General features: G+C 40.5%; 1 protein-coding gene across 1 annotated transcript in view; it reads left to right on the forward strand.

Annotated features, from left to right (window-relative positions):
* nphp4 (nephronophthisis 4) overlaps window positions 1-13,792 on the forward strand; it is a 172,664-nt gene extending 158,872 nt beyond the window's left edge. The window contains exons 23-29 of the mRNA XM_068733608.1: window positions 3,130-3,286; window positions 3,925-4,001; window positions 4,260-4,345; window positions 6,151-6,322; window positions 8,008-8,187; window positions 9,734-9,877; window positions 13,481-13,792. Of these exons, the coding sequence (XP_068589709.1) occupies window positions 3,130-3,286; window positions 3,925-4,001; window positions 4,260-4,345; window positions 6,151-6,322; window positions 8,008-8,187; window positions 9,734-9,877; window positions 13,481-13,621 (957 nt within the window). The 3' untranslated portion in view covers window positions 13,622-13,792. The remainder of the gene's footprint in view (window positions 1-3,129; window positions 3,287-3,924; window positions 4,002-4,259; window positions 4,346-6,150; window positions 6,323-8,007; window positions 8,188-9,733; window positions 9,878-13,480) is intronic.
* The last annotated feature ends 10,146 nt before the right edge of the window (window positions 13,793-23,938 follow it).

Consider the following 23,938-nt stretch of genomic DNA (forward strand, 5'->3'; position numbering starts at 1 on the left):
ATCACAAAGGTCTTGAGACTGTACCGACCAAATTTGAAGTGGATCCGACAAAGTGCCTAGGAGGAGTTCGTTAAAGTATAGCGACTAGAAATGAGCCTAAATCCATTGAAAAATTACACAAAAATCAAAATGGCCGACTTCCGGTACGGTTTAGAGCATGGTCCCAAGAGACTTATTTGTAAGTCTCTCTGAGATACATAATCCTACCAAGTTTCATACAGGTACCTCAAACGTAGCGCTGGGGCTGCTCTTTTGAAATATTGTAGGGGGCGCTAGCCAAACACCCATATAAAATATGTCCTCCCATTACCTATAACACATGTATAAAGTTCCATGAGTTTTTGAGCATCGCAAGCCACTGATCCATCAGCCTACTTTTTCATGGCGAATGATGCGTTGCCGCGGCAACAGCATTCAACGAAAACTCCCAATATTCATGATGGTGCATCATCAACGTGTTAAGACTATCTTTACAAAATTTCAGACTGATCTGGTGAACTGGTTAGGAGGAGTAAATAAAAGTATAAAATATGACATTTCCTTTTGCCAGTAGGTGGCACTATGAGTTATTGAACATTTTTCAATTGAAATGTGCTAAGAGTTGAAGTAGCATCATGCATAAGAAATTTCGTGCAGATTGAATAATGTACCTTGGAGTTATAACAACTTCTTTCTTCCCGGCCAATGAGGCAAAATGGCCGCCCCGCCACGTCAAGGTTCTTTGATGAAAACTCTAGCTTTTGATAACTTTTCATCACAAAGGTCTTAAGAGCATCCCGACCAAATTTGAAGTCGATCGCATGAATTCTCTAGGAGGAGTTTGTTCAAATACAAAGGCTGAAAATGCGAAAAATCACCAAAAAACTGAAATTGAGTGAATTACTGTAGCGCCCTCTATGGGTTGAATGGAATGAAAATTGCAGGGTATGTTCCACCATGCAATATGCACATATACTGCAAATTTGGTGATTTTAGGATACACGGTTGAGAAGTTATGTGTATTGAAAAACAAGCCACGCCCCAAGAAGTTCATTGGTCCGTATCTTCTAAACGCTTTAAGATATCAACAAGCTTTTGATAACTTCATGTGACCTTGATCCAATAATGATCCACAGAATAATTTGGTAGCAATTGGACCAAGTGTGTAGGAGGAGTTCTCAAAAATGTGTTTTTCACAAAATTCAAGATGGCGGAAAATCTAGGTAGGCGGACCTTAGGGGTCTGTGAGGCTTTTTTGTAGAGCTAGTGGATCTGGACATGTGTGTCGAATTTCAAGTAAATCGGACATACTGGCCGAGGGGCGTCGCCGGTCCGACTTGTAGGGGGCGCTAGAGAGCCATTTTTTTACACTGAAATATGCAACCTATGTCAGATGGCTATTTTCGCCAGACCTGACAAGTCTGCAAAATTTGGTGAGTTTTCATGCATGGCAAGTATCCCAAAAATGCCCCCAAAGTGTAAAAATAAAAATCATAATAACCCATACAATTTCAATAGGGCCTTCGCTGGCCCGACGTTGTCGGTGGCTCGGGCCCTAATAATAATAATTCTTTGAATTACAATAGGGCCTTCGCCCGACTTCGTCGGTGCTCGGGCCCTAATAATAATTCTTTGAATTACAATAGGGCCTTCGCCCGACTTCGTCGGTGCTCGGGCCCTAATGATCCCGCATACCTGCTCAAACTGCAGCTCCTGCGCTACAAAGTCATCTCAGCTGTTTGTACACACTCCAAACACAACATATGACAAAGCTACGTATAATACCAAGTAACACAATCGATATAGCGCCCCCTAGGCAGTCCCACTCGCCACATTTATGCCAATAACGTTTTGAAAAATGAATTCAATGCTAACACCCGTTAGCTCCAGAGACCAGACGGTAGCAGCCATTTTTCCACATTCCGCTACGACACAGCCTCGCAGTTTTACTTACAAAACAAAGCCATCGTCATAATCCGCATAATCGATCACATCATAAACCAGCTCCTTACTTTGAGATGTTCTGCAGCAAAAAAAAAAAAGAATCCGTTCATGTTTAGTATCTATCTGCGCAGCTCATCCGTCTCAGTGTGAATTCAATGCCGTCGTGTGCCTCGTGTGCCTGCTAGCGGAAGGGGCAGGGTTATACGTCTCAGCAAATCGGATTTGAGAAATTTGACACTCAGGTAGTTTTTATTTTATGATTTGCTAACGGATTCTGTCATTCAAAGTCACGTTAGGTTGTTTCAACAGAGCAGGCTGTGACTCGTCTATGGAACGTTCATTGGGTCAAATCGGCCCTTCACACAGGCTTTAAGGCTCTGGAAGAAAAAAAAAATGGAATTCAGTCGATAAAATCCCATGGATGACAAACATTAACAGTCTCAGAGAGGATCCAGGCTCTCAAAATGATGCCAAACTGCTGTATATGGATAGATTGAACACTATTAGTGATAAAAGAAGTGAAATATATAATTATATAGTATATAAAATTACAATGAAACAGCTGGAACAAAATTACATTTTGGTTGACCTCGTTTGACCTCTCCGTACTAGATCAAGATGTACTAGATAAAGCTTCACTTTATCAAAGTAAAAATTTGTTTAGAGACCCTCAACATATAGTTCTATGATCTGGGAGAGCTGGAAAGCTTGGACCTACATGATTTCTAATAAAGAAATATACTGAAATTGCTTTTTTTTCCATTCGAAAATTAGAATTTTCAATTTGTGCTGTGTGCCATCTTAATCTACTCTTAACCAGTAACATATATACTGATATTTACACATATCAACACATCTCACAAGTGTGAGGGTTATTTTAATACCAAAAGTATTAAAATAGCCTTTACAGTTGCAACGCTACACTCATCGTATGGATATGCTATTTTCGAGCTGAGGGCCTAAAAATCGGTCTAGGGTCCAAAATTAAGGTGTTAAATAATCTGGCAAAACATGTCTGACTGCTCATTACTTCGCTCTGTTGACTTTATTGTTGCAATTACAAAACTAATTAATAAGAGCAAAGTTATAATAAGCTATAATTATCTTACATTGCACCTCTTAACACCTGTGAAGATGTACATACTGTTTTATTGTAGGGAAGTGGCATGCTGCTGATACTGCTGACTTTCAACCTTCCCTCCACAGGTTGCATTCAAAGCAGAAGACGGCAAGCCGATGGCCATCTGCCAGGTGAACGTGGAGCCGACACCTCACGTTGTTGACCAAACGTTCCGGCTATACCATCCCGAGCTCTGCTTCCTCAAGAAAGCCATCCGCCTGCCGCCCTGGAATGATCCAACAGGTGGTGCATAGTCATAACCCTACCACAGACATCTCCCATCAGCCATTGCCCCATCAGTCCCACAGTTTACGCACTTAATCCCTGAGTTTAGCTTGGATAGTTTTGTGTAACATGTATTGCCTCTTATTTATTTAAATATGATTGCATTTTTAGTATTAGTTTCACATGCATACATCATCAGCAGGTTCACCGGCTTATCTTCCAGGAAGAGCAGAAACATAAATGTGCGCACACTCCTGCATAAATAGTATGCAAGGTGGATGGGGATGAATAATGTATGCTGCCTTCACTTCATTGTGTTTTTTTTACTAAAATATCAACAAAAACAATCTTACAATAAAATGCAATTTCTATCACAAAAAGAGGTAATAGCAACAGGGAGGCATCTGGAAATAGAGTAGGAAATGAAAAGCAAGAAAAAATAAAATTAATAATATGAAGAAAATAGCACAGCTTGTACAGCACATATGCACATATTTATATGTAAATACGCATGTAAGGATAAAATATATCACATGCAACTTGTCCTTAAAATCAGTGTTTAAAACTGATATCATTTATAACTGCTTCACACTGCTTAGATACAACGTCTTGTTCAGATATTTACCATCGGTATACTAACCATTTTTTTCAACCAGTTGGAGACCCAGATGTCAGGACTCACATTTCCGTACGCTGCAGTGACCCTAACATCATCTGCCAGACAAGGATGCTTGTGAGAGAATTACATAATTTTTCTTCCATTTTCCTGACACTGCTACAATATCCCACACTAATATATTAGCAGAAGTGTTTCACTCCATTTCCTGTTCAGAGGGAAATCACTTTATTCTAGCTCACATGTCAACACAATACACAAAAAGGCATTTACTTAGACCATGCCATGCACTGTAAAGTTCTAATGTGAGGTTTCTTTATGTTTCTGCCTTTCCCCCTCCGATTTAAAATCTTTCTTTACTCTGAATCTGTCTAGGCGCCAGGGGAGCCTCAGGACGTGTACTTGAAAGTGCCAGGGAGTCCCAGTCCACATATAAAAATGTTCTTTGTGATGGTTTTCACGTATGTATTATTTAATACACAGTGAACACAAACACACACACATATATACACACGCATACACACAACTTAGCCTGAAGAAGCATTCTATTTTGGACTGCAATAGAGTGCAGATCTCTGCCAGGTGTGTCTGCAATGACCGTGTCTGTATAGTGTGATTGAATTAATACAACCCACAAGTGGCTAAGCCCCAATCTAGACAGTCTTAAAATAAACCATTCAAATTCAGAAACATGCAGCGATGATTGCAGACAATCGGCTCAAAGCTGTTGTATAATACAAGTTATTTAGCCTTGCCAAAAACAAAAATAAATTCATCTAGCTGTCTGCCACCTTAGCAGCGACTGAGTGGCGGCTAGGTACTCAGCAGTGTGTGTAGTGGTAGTTCAGGTAGCTGATAGCCAAACATCCAAAACAATTAAAGTGAGCAGAGACACTCCACCGTGTCTCTGGGCCATAGCAGCGGCTGGGGGCTGGCAATGCACTCTGCTGTGTTATCACTTGTTATCACTGGCTAGGGGAATGGTTAAGTGTAGTGAGTGAGGAGGCAGCAAATAGTCAATGGCAGTATAACACAGGCATCACACCACGGTAGGTCCTTGGGCATGCCGCCACAACTGGCCACCCAAAATATTGTGCAGTTTGCTGAATGTGAGGTTAGCCGTGGACAGACACAAAGGTGCACACTCACATGCGTACACATGCATGAACGCATGTACACGCACGAGTGATTGCATGATTCTCCTGGCAGCGATAACAGCAACTAGTGGTCAGAAACTCCACAGGGCACCTTTAATTTGTTTAGAATGAGATATTCTGATTGCCAAATCAAAGTCATACACAAATCTGTACAGGAAACTGACTCAATAACAAGAACATTTTATTTTAAATATAGTACACATTGCAGACTGCACATGGCAGCTTCATTAAATGCCTAGACACTGTGCTCATCCAGTCCTCCTGTGTTGGAATAATACGACCTGTCTCTACGCTTTTCTGTGTGTCAATTAATGTGCAGTAAGTAGATTAAACACAAAGTTATTCAGAAATATGAAGTATATTCGGATGTGAGCTCAATACAAATTCAAATAATATAGGAGGAGTTAAAAGAAGCTTGTTTTGACACATCTTTCCCACCTCTACAAGACATAGCAAATAGATTAACTAATAAAGGAGGTTTGATATTTTATATCAAATTACCCAAACCAACCTACATGCAGTGAACCTGTGAGGTTTGAGGTTTGGGGCCCAGGGCAGTTGTGAATCTTTCTGGTGTTAATAAACCAGCCTTGTTTTGAGGAAATGTTTTTGAAATTATTCATTATGAAAGAATTTGCCATAAAATAAAGCCTTACGGCGAAACCCAATGCAATCCATTGTGAATCTTTGTAGCATGGCAGCTAAAACATGTAAAAATGCTGAAAATCATCTGAAAATATTGCTTATTAGCAGCTTCAATCCAACACAGGTGATATCATGTCTTCCAGAAACCCTTGAATTCCATTCCAAATATCTCCAAATGCTCTAGTGCGGTTGTCACAGAGCAGGGGCTGAGTAGGTGACTGCATTGCCTCCCACTCACAGCTCTCTTATTCAGCTATAGGGCCGCTGAGACTGAATTCCCTTCTTCACAGCAGTGAGAGGGTGATTATGATGATGATGATGATGATGATGATGATGATGTTGCTGCTTTTTAAAATGCTCGCACAGGCGTAGATCAGCCCTCCTCATCTCAGACTTCATGCTGATCCTGCTGCGTCTCAAGGGGGCCTTAGCTTAATTGTTTCTGATGATGATTTTGTCTGTAGTGATAAGTGGATGGCGGCGCCCTCCCAGATATGGCAGATTTACGTGCATTTCTTGGAGCGGGTGGATGTCAGCTGTGTGACTGGCCAGCGGAGCTGTCAATCCCTGGTGCTGAGGGGGAAGCAGGCCGTTCGCAAGGTCAAATGTTTCTCATCACACCCTCAGGAGATCGAGGTACACATCTTCAAGAGTAACTAAACACTTTTGTCCCGCCAGGTCCAAATTCAGAGTCAGAGAGGGTCTTGTTGCATTGTACATCTGTGTATTGATATGTCTAATACCCAAGAAGATCCAAGCAGACCCTCAACCAGCTCCAATCTTGTGAGCCTCACAACCATTGCAGTAGAAAATTATTTTTGAGGCAGATGGAGAGTGCGTATGTGGCATGTATAGCTGCTCTTTTTTATGCTAGCTGCATGTTAATTGGTGGTGGAGGTGAATAATTGGGTTTTGTTTCTGTATTTGGGTCATTTTGGATTTAGTCAAATTATTTTTCGATCTTTTCAGGATCACGTCTGATTGCATTTTGACGAGCAATCAAGACAACCAACAGTAGTATTGGTTTAAGGTGTTGAGCCAAGTGTTTAGAACAAATGTACATTCTCCCCATTAATCCTTATTCCTGTGTTTAATCTAAGATGAGGCATTGGCGCAATACACTTTTGCCTTCCCTTTTTAAATTGCTTCAGATTTTGAACTGAACACGGTTGACACGAATGGGAAGGAACATACAGAGAAAGAAAAGAAGTGGAATCAAAACAGCTCAAATCATACCTTGAATCTTCCTTCTCTAATAAGAAGTTGAGAGCTTTGTTCTTGACATATTCATTTCTGTCTTTGCAATATTCAACCCGCAGATCCAAAAATGATTTCATGCAAATTGTTCTCTCTTAGCAGCAGGAAACAATGGGACATCAACAGTCTCTTTTGTAATAACTCCAGGTTAAGATTCAAGTCATTATCAGGAATGTACAAATGCGGATTGACAGCATAATGGCTCTTTTCATTTCATTTTATTCGGTTCTCTATTGCTTCCTGCATTTATATATCGTATGTCGGGGCACAATTTGACACAGTTGAAAAATTTGCAATGGTTGTATGCTCCCTGAACGTATGAAAATATGTTCCCGGAGTGTCAGATTGCCCTCTATTTTAAGATAATTTCCTAACTGGGTAAAAGAGGGAAGAGAGTTTGACAATGCTTTTTATAAAGAGTTGCAGTTAAAGGGCATTGTATATTACTCACTCATTTAAAAAGAAAAAAAGTGATGGACTGTCATATTCACCATGGGTGCATACAGTGTGACCCGAACGTTCTCTCCATGAAGAAATGGCATACAGACTGAAGGAGCGACAGATGTTTAAAAAAAAAAAAAAATATTTCACCGTATGCATCAGCGCCCGCTTTGATCTGACTCTCGGCAGGTTAGCTCACTGTGGAATGCATCGGAGGAGTCTTATAAAAGCGGATAAAGCTCACCGCCAGAGAATAGCTTTGCTTTTCTCGACAGATTGAAAAGGAGCCACACAGTGAATCTCATTCTCACATCCTTCTGTCTCTCTGTCACTTTTCTGCCTCTACTTTCTCTCATTTCATTGTCTGCCCCCTCTCTTTTCCCAAAACCTCATTCGCCCTTTCTCTCACCCACTCTCCTATAATCCGAACACCTTTATTTTCCTCTGAGGCTGTTAACCACATTTTCCCATTAATTCTGTCCTTTTCTGTCCCCCCCATATAAAATGTCTATCTTTCTGTCACTTGGTCAATGCCTCTATTTCTCGTCATACATCATCTCTTTCCCACTTTCACAACACTACCAATCAGAAATCTCCAAACTCACTCTTTTCTTTTTCTGTAGGTGGACCCAGAGGGTGTCTTCGTTTTGCCTCCTGCAGCGGTGCAGGAGCTCCAGCTGAAGGTGCAGCCGTGGCGAGCAGGAAGCCGCTTCCTGTATGTGAATGCGGTGGATGTGGAGAACCGGCGGCTGGTCACTGCCTGGCTGCTCTGTCTCAACGTCCACCGGCCTGTACTGTCCAAGGTATGTAATATGTGTGTTTTCATTATGACTCCATCACTCTCTAGTTAGTGAGGCTTTGGAGACTGTTGGTGGCACTCATTTCTTTACTGTTCCAGCAATAGGTGCCAGGTGTCTGTTTGAAGTACAAATGGCTTGAGCACTGCAGAGTCAAAATCACAGACCTTCTTATCGCAGCCTCTTTAATCTGCTCCAAATGATGTACTCAACACTGTAAAATGGTTTCTTTTAAATTCAAGGCCCCCTCTCCTCTTTTTCATGGACAATCTCTTGATCTCTTACAGATCTTGCACTGCCTCTAAGTCGCAAATGATTCCTCATTTTGTCATTAAATATAAATCTGAGTGTACTTTAATGTAGAAAGTTCTTGGATGCTTGGTGAAGTAGTACGTATTTGCTCGCCTGGCTGGTGATCTACTGTGGCTTGCCAGGTATCCAGGAACATGCTAGTTATACGCTAACGTGCTCCCACTGGCCATCTGCAATAGCCTGCCAAACTGGCTGGTTTGCAAGCTGTCAGTGTAAACCGTCAAAAGTTGTAAATGTTATCCTTTTACCTTGTCGGTGTTTTTGTCCTTTAACTTATTCAGCGTGCAGTTGTAATTAGCTCCTCCATCTTGTGGAACTTCTAGTTGCAAAAAAACAACAACAAGATGGCGACGGCCAAAGTTCTGAAATCAAGGCTTTGAAACTATAGTCCACAAACCAATGGGTGACGTCACAGAGGAGTGTGTGGTCGTTGCATTGTGGGTAATCTCTGGTTCTGCTGCATCAATTGTTTGCTTTTTTAAAAGTGTCCATTGTGAGTCCAACAATGTTACGGTAGTGCAAAGCTTAATATGTGGAGTACTCTTTGGAGTGTGGAAACTGATTTTAGATGCAGTTCTTACGGCGGCTCTCCTTTTGCACTTCTAAAGAACATTGATATGATGAACAGCTCCCTTCAAGGTCTGTATAACTCAAAGCCACTGGTGACTCAGAGTCACATTCAGTGCTCATTGAACCATCCTGGTGGGTTCCTGGGTCAGCTGGATATTCCCAATGCATTTATGACTAGTGTCAAGAAAAGGCAAAGGACAGCTGATCCCAGGCCTGCACTCAAAGACAATCCCCTCTATAACTGCAGTCTGCCTTTCTAAACCAACTGACTGACTATTGAAGGTTATGGTCACATTACAGCTAAGTGTCGAAATGTTTTCCTCTCATATGTGGTGGTGTTGCTCTCTGTCTAATCCACAGAATTTAGTCCCATTCTTTTTCAAATCTTGATGACTTGCACTTGTCTTACTTGTGTCTCATGGCAAGCACCCAGTGTGTGTGTGTGTGTGTGTGTGTGTGTGTGTGTGTGTGTGTGTGTGTGTGTGTGTGTGTAAAATGAATTAGTGTTAAACAGTAATCTAATCTACATTAAGTGATGAATCAGTTATGGCACTAATTGTCTGTCTGTCTTTGTTTTGGTGTGTGTGTGTGTGTGTATGTGTGTGTGTGTGTGTGTGTGTGTGTGTGTGTGTGTGTGTGTGTGTGTGTGTGTGTGTGTGTGTGTGTGCAGGCATTTGAAGTGTGTGTCCCAGTCGGTGGTGGCCGTGGAAGCTCTAGGAAAATCACCTACACCAACCCATACACCAGCAGCCGCTCCTTTCTGCTCCGCTCTGACCATCCAGACCTGCTCCAGTTCAAAGAGGAGAAATTCCAGGTGCGATAAGAGATGCAGTCTTCTTACTCTCAAAAGGAGCTAAATCAATACTTTCTTTAATTAACACCTATATACCTTGTCTTTATTGTTGAGGGAGAGCAAGGCCCGCATCAGTACAAGTAGTTACATGGTACCTTGTGTTGTTAATGCCCTGTACGTAATTAGTTTTAGCTGTAAAGGAGAGTCCTACTCACCAATGATAGGAACCCCTTTTGATCAGCTTATTTAAAAATCCTGTTTAGAATTTAATAATAGAAATAACAATGAAAACCTAATTCGATAAAGACATTTAAATACTGCAAAGTTGATAGCTGTTATTGATGTCAGCAAGGTTTTTTTTTTCTACTTAAAATAGAAACTACTCCATCCATTCTGATTTAAGTTGGATATTGAGGCCACCTTTACCATTGTCTGGTCACTAATGTCACTAAAGCTCATACCAGTGGTGATAATATTAGAAAGCTGTCTGCCACTGGCATTTAATTGTAAATTAACAAATTGTGCTTTTGGCTTTACAATTGAAATCCGTTCGTGATAATAAGTTGGGATTCTTTATTAGTACTCAGTTTCGTATACTGTTAGGAGTATGTCACATTACTGTATATATTCCAATCATGCTACAGAACAAGCTGTATTTGTTATCAGCGACTAGGCTTTTCACTGACAGAAAATCATTTTTTGACACTTCCCAAGGTTTTCTGTGACTATCTATGATTAGGTTGCTTCTGTTATATAGTTTCCATTTATCTACTCCTCTATTCACATTGACGCCACAAAATGTTCAGTTTGTATGTTACACAGTAAAACCCTCCCTGATCAGGCTCCAGGCTACAGCTTACACGTCAACAATAGTTTTAGAAAATTAAATTAATTTTAAATGATGCACTTTGTTTAAAAAAAAACATCTTTTGCAAAAAAAAAATTGTGGATTTGCATTGATACATATTTAATCACTATTTTACTTGGAATTCATTTTTTTTTGATAGCAGTGTGGAAAGTTTTGCTCTCAAACCTATTCTGCTTGATTGCATAATAAAGACACAAAAGTAACTCCAGAAGAAATGAAGCTGCAAAAGAAGAGGCTGCTTAAAGACTCTTGTACAATGTCTGCTCAGCCTGTGTAGCGTGAGCAGTAAAAAGCTTTGAGTCCTCTGTCTGTGTCTGCACATGATGTGTTCAGGCACAGTATTGAGTGTAGGTCAACTGTGTTTTGACAACCCAACACACAATCAGTGTAGTTACAATTGTAAAACGGAAGAAAATTAACTTGAAAAACATATTTGTAGGTTTGTTTCTAGTGAACATTTGAACTGCAACAGAGTTATGGTGGAGCTGTAGTGCAGCCAGAACACAAGACAGTGGACATGAGGAGACATTTTTATATTAAATTATTTCACCAATGTAATGCACTGACTTTTCCTCCTGGTATCAGCCTCAAAAATCGGTTTAGGTGCACTCTCAGCTAAAATCATTAATTGGCTGTGCGCAACATCACTGCCTTTGAGTCGCAGTGATATACTGCCTTGCAGACTGACACTGGAAAACGCTTTGATTGACATATTGATTGTAAAAAAATAGAACTTTTGTGTGGAAAAGAAACATTTGAACTGTAACAGATATGAAGGAACGTTTCTGTCTTTCCTATTATCTTGACAGGTGCGTAAAAGACATCGATGATAATTTCTGGCCTCTCATGTTGGCTGTTCATTCCTCAGCTGTTAGATAAGTGAACGGTTTCCTTGTTTTCCTCCAGACCCGAAACAGGAGGAATACAACAAAGTCATTACTGCTGGTGTTTTATTGTTGTGTTGTCTACCTCACTGAGTGTCTCTAATAGCTCATTCACTCACACATAGACATGAAGTACCAGAGTCACTGCCATCATTGCCTTCCATTGGCTGAGGTGTGATGAAACGGCAAAGCAAATGGAAAACCAGCATTTTATATTAACAAATAAATGAATGAGACCCAAAGGGAGTCTGTTTCCACATAAACTATTAAAGAGTCTCGCTGCTGCTGTCCAGAAGACACTGCATCAATTAGACAGAAGAAGGTGCGGAAAGTGAAAAACAGCCCATTGTTTTGTTCCATCTTGTCAGCGAGGAGCCAGGTGTCTTATAAAGAATTTACTATGCCCGCAGCATTAAGCAAATGTGGAGACACTTTTCTCTTTTGTGATCTACCTCACCATGATAAAACCAGCTGTCAGGAGGGAAAGCAGAGCACAGATCAATACTGCTATGCTTTTGGGAAAATTACGGCGTAAATCCTCCAAATTGACCTATATATCCATTGCTGGCTTTTACAGAAAAATACTAGAAGACTGTTCTGGACTGATTGAAATTCTGAGAAAAAAATTAATAAATTAAGGGCCTTTTTGCACACTTTGAGCTTTGGCTACAAATACATTCCAAACATAAGGCATTGTGTGCCTTTATTTAGGGAAAGAATAATCAAAGTTGCACTTTTGATGAAGAGACAAAAAACAAAGTTTTAGAGAAATGCATTTGAGATTTCCTCCTGAAATATTTCACTGATTTCACACAATCTTCATTTGCTCAACCAGTTGAAACCCACAGTGAGGATACACAGTAACACTGTGGATAAGCTTTAGCACCATGTACAGGATATTTATTACATTGCAATAAAATAACACAGTGCCACTTTAGCACTTCAGTATTTTAATATTTTTGCAAAGCCATACCATGTTATTCCCAACAGCAGTGGAGGCAGGCTGCCCTACCTACAGTTGGTAATTTTTTGCCATTGAGTAATGTCAATAAATCTGTTGAATTGTTGCTTTAGAAAGATAAATATTGTTTGAGAGGCAAACAATGGTATAAGAGTTTTGAGTGAAAATGGCTGACCATACATTGAAATTGGACCACACATTAAAGAGGAAGGAACAACTTGTAATTCTTAAATTAGATGTGTGTTTTCCTGTTTAAAAAAACAAAAAAGTCTTCTAAGATCATTTTGAATATGTTTTATGGGGACTCTTATTTTGTAGAGCTCTCTGGCCAGCAGGTAGCGAATACATGTTAAAGAGTAAACGTGTTTTTCTCTGGCCAGTTTTTGAATATATGTTATGGCAAATATTGTTCAGTTTGTGGCTTGCGCTTCATCTCTAAGGGACAAAACATTTTTATGTTTTGAATCTCACTCTTACTCAGAGTACACTACTGATACTGGGATTTCTTTCTGTGATCTAACCTATAAAGACATCTGTAGAAACCACTCTTTTGTGTATTTTATAGGCAGCACTGTGGAACCTGTATGGTGTAAAAGTGTTAAGAGACAACATGGTCATATAACTGTGACTGTTATTTAGTGTATGAAAAACAATAAGCTCCTTTCTTTTTATTTGTTAAGTTATTCATTTTATGATATAATCATTTGAGGAATCAGCTATTTGATCAATTTAAGCAAAATTTAAGTTATGTGAAGTGATTCAAAATCAAATCAAGTCAGAAGTTTCTCCGTCATTCATGCAACAGATCAGTTAAGTGTTACCAGCTGAAGAGAGAGGAAGAATCACTTGCCCTCACAAAGCATTCAGATGAATATGAAGCATGCTTGTTGTGTTGCGTTCACTGTGTTCAGATCAGCGAGGGAGAGAGTTACACCATCGGACTACGATTCGCCCCCAGCCAGAGTCCCGGCTCAGTGGAGATACTGGTCTACGTGAACAACCTGGAGGAGAAGACGGAGGAGACCTTCTGTGTGAAAGTCAACTACTCATGAACTGGTGATGTTTGTTTCAAGCAGCGAGTACAAACTGCTCTCCGGAAATGTTGCCTGATCTGTGTTTTGAATCTATTTTTGGAAAAAGTCAAATGAGCTGTAAATTTTCTACTTAGTGTGCGCAATTTTGTACTACCAGATTTAAGACGAGAATAAACTTTTTTTTAATCACGTGTTGTTTTCAGCCCTGTGTACAAGGTAGACTGTTCTGTACTGTATGAATGAATGAATGAGTATGTTTGCGTTAGCTCAATGAGCTTCAATGAAATAAGGTCACAAGTCTCAAAAATCAAAGGCATCGTATGCAAAACAAGCAGGCAAAGCTACTTTCTCTAAAAAGCTTAGAACACACACCTTCTGTTTACTGAATTATCGACCAAAGCAAAGAAGAAACTACATTTAAGAGACTTTTATGTACAAAAGCGAAAATTAGGGTGCAAGAAAGAAACACAAATCTGCTAAAGTAACTGAAGAAAAAAACGGATTTTATGTTTTGTAATCAGCAAAGCAACACAGAAGCATCAATATAAGCATCAAGGCTGAATCCTAATTGTGATCTGTCCTCTTTCTAAATGTCCAGCAAATGTCTGCCGGTTCATCCCCAACCAACCAGGTGGGCCGAGGGTGAAAGCAATAACATTTTATCGACTTTAATTACCCAGCAAACCCACTTGAATGCCACTTGATGGTTGAGTTTTAATCAAAGACAAGCCAGGGGTCCACTCTCCAAGTCCCCCTGCCTCCCAAACAACTTCTCTTCATCAGCGGCATTATTAGAAACGGTGCCTTAATGAGATATGAGGCACACACCTCTTCAGATCGCCCTCATTAACACCAGCACCCCTAAAAACCTTCCTGCTTGCTCTGTCTGAGATACAGAGAGAGAGAGAGAAAGAGAGAGAGAGAGAAGGCCATGCACATTGTGTTATGTAACACAGAGTTACACAATCCCCCCCTCCGCCCCCTCCCTCCTCGCTCTCTGTCTCATTAGAATGCAGGCTGCAAAATAAGCCTTGGCACAGCAGCAAAGGCTAATAAGAAGAAGATGGCAACCAAGCCGGATGCACTTCATCTTTACCTTCTCTAACGTCTTGTCTGAAGCAGAAGCCTCGTTTTCTCCTCTATTATATGTTAATATGTTAATAGCTTACAGAAATGCACATTAAAGCTTTATTCGCTTCGTAATTTGTCACCCGTAGAACCTGTTCTGGTTCTTATGCTCAAAGATGCTCCGTGCAACTTTGAACATTCGGCTTAAAGGTAGGCTTAGGATCTTTTAAAGTTCATCTTGATACATTACTTGTATACCATGTGTAATTTGAAACAGTTATCGGTTGCTCTGATTATTCCTCCTTTTCATACTGGCCCTGAAGTGATGTTTTTCTACTATATACTGAATACTATGAAATAGGGGACAAATTCCTGTTTGGCCATTTTTCTTTTCTTTTCTGATAACCTAACCCTAACCCTTTCGGTTATACAAAAAATGCAATTCAAAAACTCATAAGTAACCATCACCTACTGCACTATTACAAATTTACAATATGACATATCAAAACATACGTTCAATGGTAAGTATGATACACGATTTATAAACACACAGAACACAAATGATATAAGAAAAGGTTAAAAAATGAAATAGAAAAGGTGTGTGTGGGGGGAGGGGGTACGATAAATGAAAAAAAAAAGATGTATACAAATGAAATGTCTGAGGCAATCCGTCTTTCTACCTGGCCCAAAACTGGTTGCCAAATGTTGTAAAAGGGCACATTACAGATGATGGGGTGGCCATTTTTATGATGCTATTTTTCATGGATGTAGCTCGGTAGCTACCTAGCTATTTGTGACAATGTCCACAGTCTTAATTCTGCCTACCAAACTCTGCCTGTTTCTCCAACTGTCTGGTTAAATCACTGAACAAATCGGAGATGCGGCCAGTGATTCAGAGATCTGGAACCCGGCTATGCTAAATCCTCATGTTAGCTTTCGCTGAACTTTAGTAGGGCTCGTGGATTCGGTCCCTGATTTCTTCCAATGTTGGGCGTGCAACGGAAGCATCACTTAACAGCCGGTGTGGACAGGAGAAAAGATAACATTGACAGCAGCAGTGTAGGCTGATGAGGCATGTGGGTTGTGTGTGCAGTTTAAATACCCGCATCCTGGTCTGAGCAGCAGCTTTCCATGTGAGCTGCACGGTTGTTCTCCCAGCGTGGGGCCGAGCGGCACTGAGGCCTTATTAGCGGTGCCAGTCTGGTTGTTGTCGGTTCCTCCTGAGGGAGCACAGACATCCGCCACAACAGCTCACGCTGTCTGCTCACCTTGTTAGTGTGGTTAGACGGCTCCCGTCTAGCTGCCTAGCGGAGAGTCTGCCTTGATATTATGCTGGAGAGTAGCTGTTATTGCCCTGTTCTGGAGAAAAAACAGGCCTACTTGCATGGTGCATGTTTGTATGGTCTTTGTGTGTGTGTCTAAGTGGCTTGCCTGAGCCATGCGAGTGGGTGCATGTCTATGAGAGGATAGAGCGACGCAGGTATCAAAGAGCTTTGTAACTGGAGGAATATGCATCCTAGCAACCAGCCCTCACGTACACCGCTGGCCTGGATCATCACTCGCACTGCTGAAAGGAGAGAGAATGAATGTCTTATTGCGTTTCACCTCAAGCTGCAGAGCATTAAACTGAGAACACACACGGATTAAAGCTAAGGGGTTGTTTATTAAAAAAAAAAAAGTAGTTACAAAAAAATCTAAAAGAAAGAAAGAAAAAAAACACGCCTCAGTGATGTCACAACTGGTTTGAAAACTGGTTCAAACAAATGGGAATTTTAAAGTCTTGTGTGGATTTTTTAACAATGAAACAGGAAGAATGAAGCAAGAGCAGGAGAAAGGGAGAAGTCAAGTTAAAGCAGCTGTCTGGTTTTATCTCGGGGAGAGGTACCTGGGTCAGATTGGCGGAGTGAGAAGGAGCTCTTAACAGATTGAAATTCAATTACCTCGTTACCTGTCTCTGCAGGACCTTCCCTCAGCCCGGACTGTCGAGCACAAAGGAAATGTCTATGTGTCCCATATGGTCTTTCCTCGAGTGCTATCTATCAGGACAAACTTCTCAGTGTGCTGTTGGTTTCATCCAGCATGTTAGTATTGTGGGGTGTGGTAAACTGCACTGCTTGCAACTTCTTTCACTTTTGTTAATTTAGTCTGATGATTTAAAAGGACAAACTTTTTCCCCATGATGAATTGATCTCTCAATTGAAGCCAGGAAGATTGAGGGTAAGGGTACTTTGAGATTGTTGAAATGCGAGGGGCTGTGTTGATCGTGTCGCTACAGGGTACAAGGTCTGAAAGATAAAATACAAACCAGTTCCTTCTCTTCCATGTTTATTCTTTGAGGCCCGATGCTTCAACACAATATTTTCCGACACTTCGATGCTGGAATATTAAGCAGCAATTTTGCAAAAATACTACCTGGTATGCACACTCACAGGCATTTGATTAGCTCGAACAGTTTGTGCCAGATGATGCAGCATTTTTGCTGCTATCCAACTTTTTTTTGGCCATGGTACCATGCTGCATTTATTCCCACCAGAGTCCACTGCTGCAGCACTGCCTTACCAATGCAGTGGCGTTAAGGGGAGGAATTGCTTTTTTTGTTGGTGGAAAAGTGCCCTAACTGCTGTGTGGGTTCGTAGTTGAATGCAAATGTCACGGGTTTACACTAGAGGAAAAATAATCACTGCAGGCAGCGTCAGGAATCCTACAAAACCTTGTGTATTTATGGGTCTTAAATGCACAATAAGTGTCCTCCTTATGTGAGCCACTGAAGCCATCAGTGCTCACCGCTGCTAATTTACTGTACAGCTGAGGATGAATGCCAAAGATAATGTTATGGTGGTCTTCAGGCGAGAGATTGTTCTATAACTGGGTCAGTGGTTCATTAACGGCAACAGTTACAAATTATGTCCGTTGTCAGTGACGTGGTCTAAGTGTCCTTGAACAATTTGTGAACTTCACATGCTCCCTCACTGTTAATTACTTTGGATATCAGCGTCAGCTAAATGCGCAAATTGAAACTGTAAATTAACTCAAGTCAAGAGAGGAAAGGGGAGAGCAACTGCTGGTATGGTGGTATGGAAGGCTGTGCCAAATAAATAGATTTTTTTTTCCCCCTCCGGCTTAAAAGTCTTCACTTTCATTCCCAGCTCTTTGCTGTGGACACTGAGCAACAACAATCCCTGTAGTCATTAGGCTACATTTGTGGAATAATAAACCAAAAACATATTGTGGGCCAGTGCCCTCTTAAAGATTTTATGACAGAGGTAGTAACATAATGTGGATGACGATGCGAAATCGACTGTATTTTCTAGTTTGCATGTGTATTCTGTCTGCAGAGATTTAAATAGCTATGTTTTTATGCATCCAGAGACGAGCCCACCACAGTGTAGTTCACTGCAGTAACATGGGTAAGTCCTACAAGATCAAAAAAAGATAGAAAGGGAATATTTCTGGGATAAAATATATGCTCTAAGGGATATTGCTTTCTGTGGCTTGTTAAATGAGAGGCTTGGATCAAAGGTAACACTGACATTCTAACATATTCCTTTTTGATAACAGCCACCAATATTAAGTGAGAGGTCTGATCCAGATGAGAGGATTCCTCGCTGCTTGACATCAACATTTCAACATTTTTGCTGCATTGAAGGAATTAATGTTTTTGTCATGATCTGAAATTTTCGATGATGCATAAGAGTTCTCATTGTTTTTTTCACATTTATTACTAAAAGGTGCCTTCACAATGTTTGTTTCCGAATCTAGAATAAAGCAGGAGGGGATACATTGTAGATGAAGAGGAAGATGATCTGTGCATGCCACATGCTGCTTTGACGAATTCCAGGCCTGTGGTCAGTAAGTATATCTTAAAAGACTCGCTGAGGAGGTGTGTCTTTGATGATTTCTTGTTAAGAGAATTCTTAATAAAGAGGTCAAACACAGTAATGATTACTACAAATCTAAAATAATGTTGAGCGTATGGATTTGTTGCTAAAATAACTTTGCTGTCAGAGCGGTTTCACAAACTATTTGACTAGTCGAGTAGTTGACTAAAACTACTGCTGTGTGCAGAAGTTGATTAGTCAGCATTACCAGATTTACAGCAGTTACTGCACTGGTGCTTTTATATTTACTTAGTTTCTGCAACATTCATTCAAGTGCCTTGACGATCCCCTGCGCACATATCACCTTATTTATTGCTGTCTGGCAGCACAGCATCACAGGAACCCCAACTGTGTTCTGTTCCGTGGTGGACTGAAAGCCTAATTTGTGCTCATGCAGAAAAGCTTGCACAGAGATGGTTTGCGGAGATAAGTACCTCATATGTTACAACAACAGCAACCTTATTAATTAATTCAAGGTCCACCTCATCATCTAACTATTCCGTCATTTTTTTTTTTAGCCATGGTGGAGCGTGTGGTCAAACTTAAGCGCCTGATGAAGGATTTAACCCGGTCTCCAAATAAAAAATAAATTAAAAAAATGCTGATGCCAAGCAGGTTTAATGTTTTTTGTTGCTGACAGGCCATTATTTACACAGCATTGTCCACTAGAGTTTACTAACACAAGCTAACATTAGCCACCATGAGCTACAACACAATATCCCCTTTTCATCAGGAAACACTACATCTGCCAAGAAAGGGTTAGTGAAAAAGGTTTTTTAACACTAATGGAGAATTAATATGCACAAAAGCATCTTCATTACTCATTTACAGCCCCTTTTCAATTGGACAAAACTGAAAGGTCAAACTAATTTAATTACAAGCAGTGGTTCGTTCTGGAGGCCAGTATTTCGATTGGCATACATTTGAGAGAAAACTCACTCAGAACACAACGGTGCTACCACTGAGTTTGCTTGCTTTCAAATTGAAAATGAAATGGATTGATGCTGTTAAGGTGAAATTATTCAATCTGATGCAGATACCAACTGCTCTAATGGCAGAGGGGATTTAAATTACTTAAGTGTTAGCCCGTTATGAATTTTAAATGGGGAATCATGTCCCATTTCCTGGGTTTAATCAAGTCTCTTTGAAAATCAGCCACCGGATTTCTGGTTTAATATACTAACGGTTAAAAGGAGAGAGAAGGGAAATGACATATGGAGTCCTGATTGGGCGTCACGGTGCACTTTCCGTCTGTCAGCAGAATGGCCTGGCATAATTAGGTAAAGCAGCACAATGGAAAAGCACTGTGTTCAAAGCCAAGAGCTCTTCTCTTTTTATTTTTTTTATTTTTCGTTGACTTCACAGATTCAGACCTATTGGAGACCCATCTGCCTCGCTTTTTAACCACTGCACATCAGAGCGAGCAGCCACTTAGTGAGGCTGGGATGTACAGAGACAATATCAGTCACATCAGAGAAACTACAAAGCTGCCTTCCGCCTCGGCCTTGTCCTTTCACATGTACACGTTGCATTTAAACGCATCATGTGTCAGAAATTCAGATTCGTTGTGATCAACTACGGCCGTAGCATTCATCATATTCTAATCAGATTATGCTGCGGGACAAAAAAAAATAAATTTCAGGTATTAACCTATAGCTTCAATGTTGATTAGAAAGTGCGGTCCTATTGACCTGAGTGCACTGCATTAGAAAAATTGTAAATATTCATGAGGTCCCTGGGAGATAAATTGGGCCCTCGCCTGTGTGCCCACCTTATCAAGCGAGGGGTCAGAGCTCAGGTAATTTCTTATAGCAGAGTAGAGGCAGTTCAGAACCTTTTCCATAAAATCCAACCCAGAATGGAAAGCTCGCACTTTACATAATTCCCAATTTCCTGCTGTCAGCAAGGACTCGTTAATGCAAGAAATTCGGCCCCCTGGTGATTTTCTATCTTTATTGCATACACAGTCCGGCAGGAGGTTTATCTGTCAATAACAGTCACCTGTCAATATGCCTGTTCGCTGGTCTGATTGCTGTTTCTGCTTTTGTCAGTCAACATGATTTGACACCCAAAGATAAATCTACATAGTGTGCTGTACACTATATTTTACAAACAATACAAAGCTGTACTAATCACTTTATTTATATAAACACTGGCTAAAATGATTGTGTGCCACAGATAATTATCACCTAACTCAGCAGTTCTCCCTTGCTTTATGGAGCATTTTAGCATCTTCAGGTTCATTGGTTTCCTTTTTACGGCCTGAAACTTTACTGTTTTGGTTTAATTTAAATGCTTTTCATCAACTTAGTTCTCCAGAAGCAAAGTTGAATTCTGCCCCCACGTTTCACCCCCAAACTGATTAGTGGGGTCTTAGTCTAGAATTCCAAATATTATTCTTGTTCAACATGGAATAATCTGTAAATGAGGTGCAGAAATTTCACACTAAAGATTTAATGGCTTGGTTAATAGCATTTTTACAGCAGGAACATAACAGCCCCGACCTAGAGCATACCATAGCCTGCACTGCTAAGAACCCTGGTACTACTGTTGGTACCTATGTATTTTACAAAATGGGTTATTTTGGATTCATGCCATTAAAAAGACAAAAAACAAATTAATCTATATGTATTTTTTCTGTCGACAAATGAAATAAGCATTTGTGGGATAAACAGCAATGGAAGAAGTGGCACTTTTTTAAGTATTGGTTATCCCAGTAAAGTAAAATGATTGTTACTGTTCGTTGTGGGTTAGTTGATCTTGATGTCATGGTACATCTGCTTGATCAATCACAATCAGCAGCACTGCCACCAACCTCCGAAACATTACCCGAAACTTGGATTTAGTATCACCTGCTGAAAAGTGGCCATATTCATTCACATGAAACTTGTCCCCAAAGCGGACGGACAACAGTGGAAACAAAAGCAGATCTCGTGACAATTAAGTTAAGTACCTTTAAGTGTTTCTAAGGGCATGTTGAAGTACTGTTGGTTAGCTCTCAGGTTTTAAGTCAGTTTTTATTGCATGAATTTAAAAAATGTTTTGAGTATTGCGTGACAGTTTTCAGTACTAGTCAGAACGAAGTTCACATCATTGAACCAGTGATGAAATCTGCACGCTACAGGACAAAGTAAAGCATGCCTTGTGGATTTTACAAGCTATAGTCTAATGTGAATTATTTTAGCATTGCTGACTGTGTTGTCATCAGCTGTCCTTTTCCATTTGTGTTCAGCTTTTCCTCCTGCCTGTGGACAAGCTGCCATTTCCTTCAAACTCCAGACCCCTCTGTGACCTCAGCAGCATCTTACGTCCACATCTCTCGCCATCAAGTGCCTCTTACATTGAACTTGCACTTTGCCTTCCTAAATTAAGATGAAAGTCAGTATTTGATCCTTTTGGCACCGTAGACTTTGATAGTACTCCATGTTCCTTGAGGTCAGCCAGGTCTCTGTGCCTTGAGCCCACAGAGACTCCATGTTCTGGCTCTGGGCAGAGGGCCAAGCATCACCACCCACGGCCCCTTAGTTGGCCTCCGGAGCTCGGAGTCAGCTGTGGTTCATCCAGCCTCCAGACAGGAAATGATCCGATGTGTCTGGACAAGCTCACAGTTCATAAAACAGCAGGCGACCCCATATTAAAACAAAAGACTCACTGACTATTAGAATGGCCTAATGTAGTTTTATGGGCTATCACTTTGCTGTGCTGCAGTTACACAAGATAAGACACGCTTACATACATTCACACTCACGTAACATTATATGTTTCAGTCTGATTACATATATATTGCAGAATCGGTCGGAGATGTATTTAAATTCCACAGAAATGCATTAACAGGCTCATGTGATGGAGACTTTTAATGTTGCATTGTTTAAATGCTAATTTAGTTTACAAATGAATGTAAAATCTCAGTTAAACACCTACAATTCCAGTTTGAAATGGGTACGCCAGTGATTTAGTGTTACATATCCATATAATTGGTGGACTCACAACAGACCGATTAAAACAGAATGTCCATAATCAAAGTAGCAGAGGTCAAGATATTGACATTTAGTCCTATGGATGGAGGCTATCAATGCCTTCAAGTCATTTGCTTGTGGGCACTTCAGCGCATTTCCTTTCCTGCCACCCTACTGTCCTAATGTAAAAGTGACTGCCAAGGCTTTTATAAAAAGTAAGACATGATTGTTTTGTGTGTGCAGGACTCATGTTTCCATTCTGGATCAGCTCCTTCTCTGCAGCAGTGCTGTCCGTGGTGCTGAAAGTCCTCCTCGCAGGGAGCAGCAGAAGCTCTTCATGTACACAGCATGTACCTGCTCTTCCATAGACTCTGACTGCCTACAGAGTGAACAGACAACATGTTTGCTCTCTGAGGGAGTCTGGCAATGAGTGCATGGTCAGTAATCAGGCCTCATGCCTAATCTCCGGCCCTTGAATTTAAGTGATTTCAATGTCCTGGCTGCTCGTACACTACTTAGCGATGGAGAAAATAATCCCATCTGACTATTTGTTTTTTCTTGGCCTGCCTCTGATTCTGTTCATGGGAATAATTTCAAAACAATTGGATTTACTCTATCTCATACCCTCCCTGGGCCCCCATGAATATGAAAATTCACTTCCCTGCTTCACTGTATACCAAACACTCTTGTCTCTCCTCAGCTATTTAGGCTGTAATGTGTGCTATAAATAACATCAGGGCCAGAGAAAAGAGATAGAGGGCATATTGCCATACAGCTCAGTAGCGATTTTTGTGTAATTAATGCGGCATATGGTAAGACACCTGCTTCAGAGAGTTGATGGTGTTAATTTACACACCAACTCTTTGATTTAGACATGGCAGGAATCACTATCAACTAGCTTTGTGAAGTTCAGCTTAGTATAAATGTGTATCTTATGTTAGCTAAAGCACCTACCATTTAATTAGCTAATTAATTTACACCTGCCCTCACAGTTATCAGAGCAACCAAATGACAACATTTATTTTGAGCATTAACATGCATGAGTATATTTGCACTGTTTATCAGCGTGAAATGGATCCTCTCTCATGTGTCATTGTGTGCTCAATTGCCCAGTGGTTAAATTAATGTTAGCGGTACAGAACCTAAGCTCATATATTCGTAGATGCCAAATACTTTTCTGAGTAAGATGTACTTCAATAAAGTGCATATAATGTTCTATTATACTAAACATCCAAGCTCATTCAGTCTTGTAGGGCTTTATTGATTAGAAATGTAAAGCAGGTTTACTGGAGGTCATGATAAAAACAAAGTACTTAATGGGTGCAATGCCAATTTTGATCCTTACAGTCAGTGCACTCTCATCGTGATAAAGTACGTGGCTCTGATCCCAGAATGCTTAAAGAAGCAATTATAAAGACAACTTGCACTATATA

The sequence above is a fragment of the Cebidichthys violaceus genome, unplaced genomic scaffold (genome assembly GCF_023349555.1).
Source record: "Cebidichthys violaceus isolate CVI_PGR_0920_01 unplaced genomic scaffold, fCebVio1.0.p SCAF_6, whole genome shotgun sequence".
Classification (NCBI taxonomy): Eukaryota; Metazoa; Chordata; class Actinopteri; order Perciformes; family Stichaeidae; genus Cebidichthys; species Cebidichthys violaceus.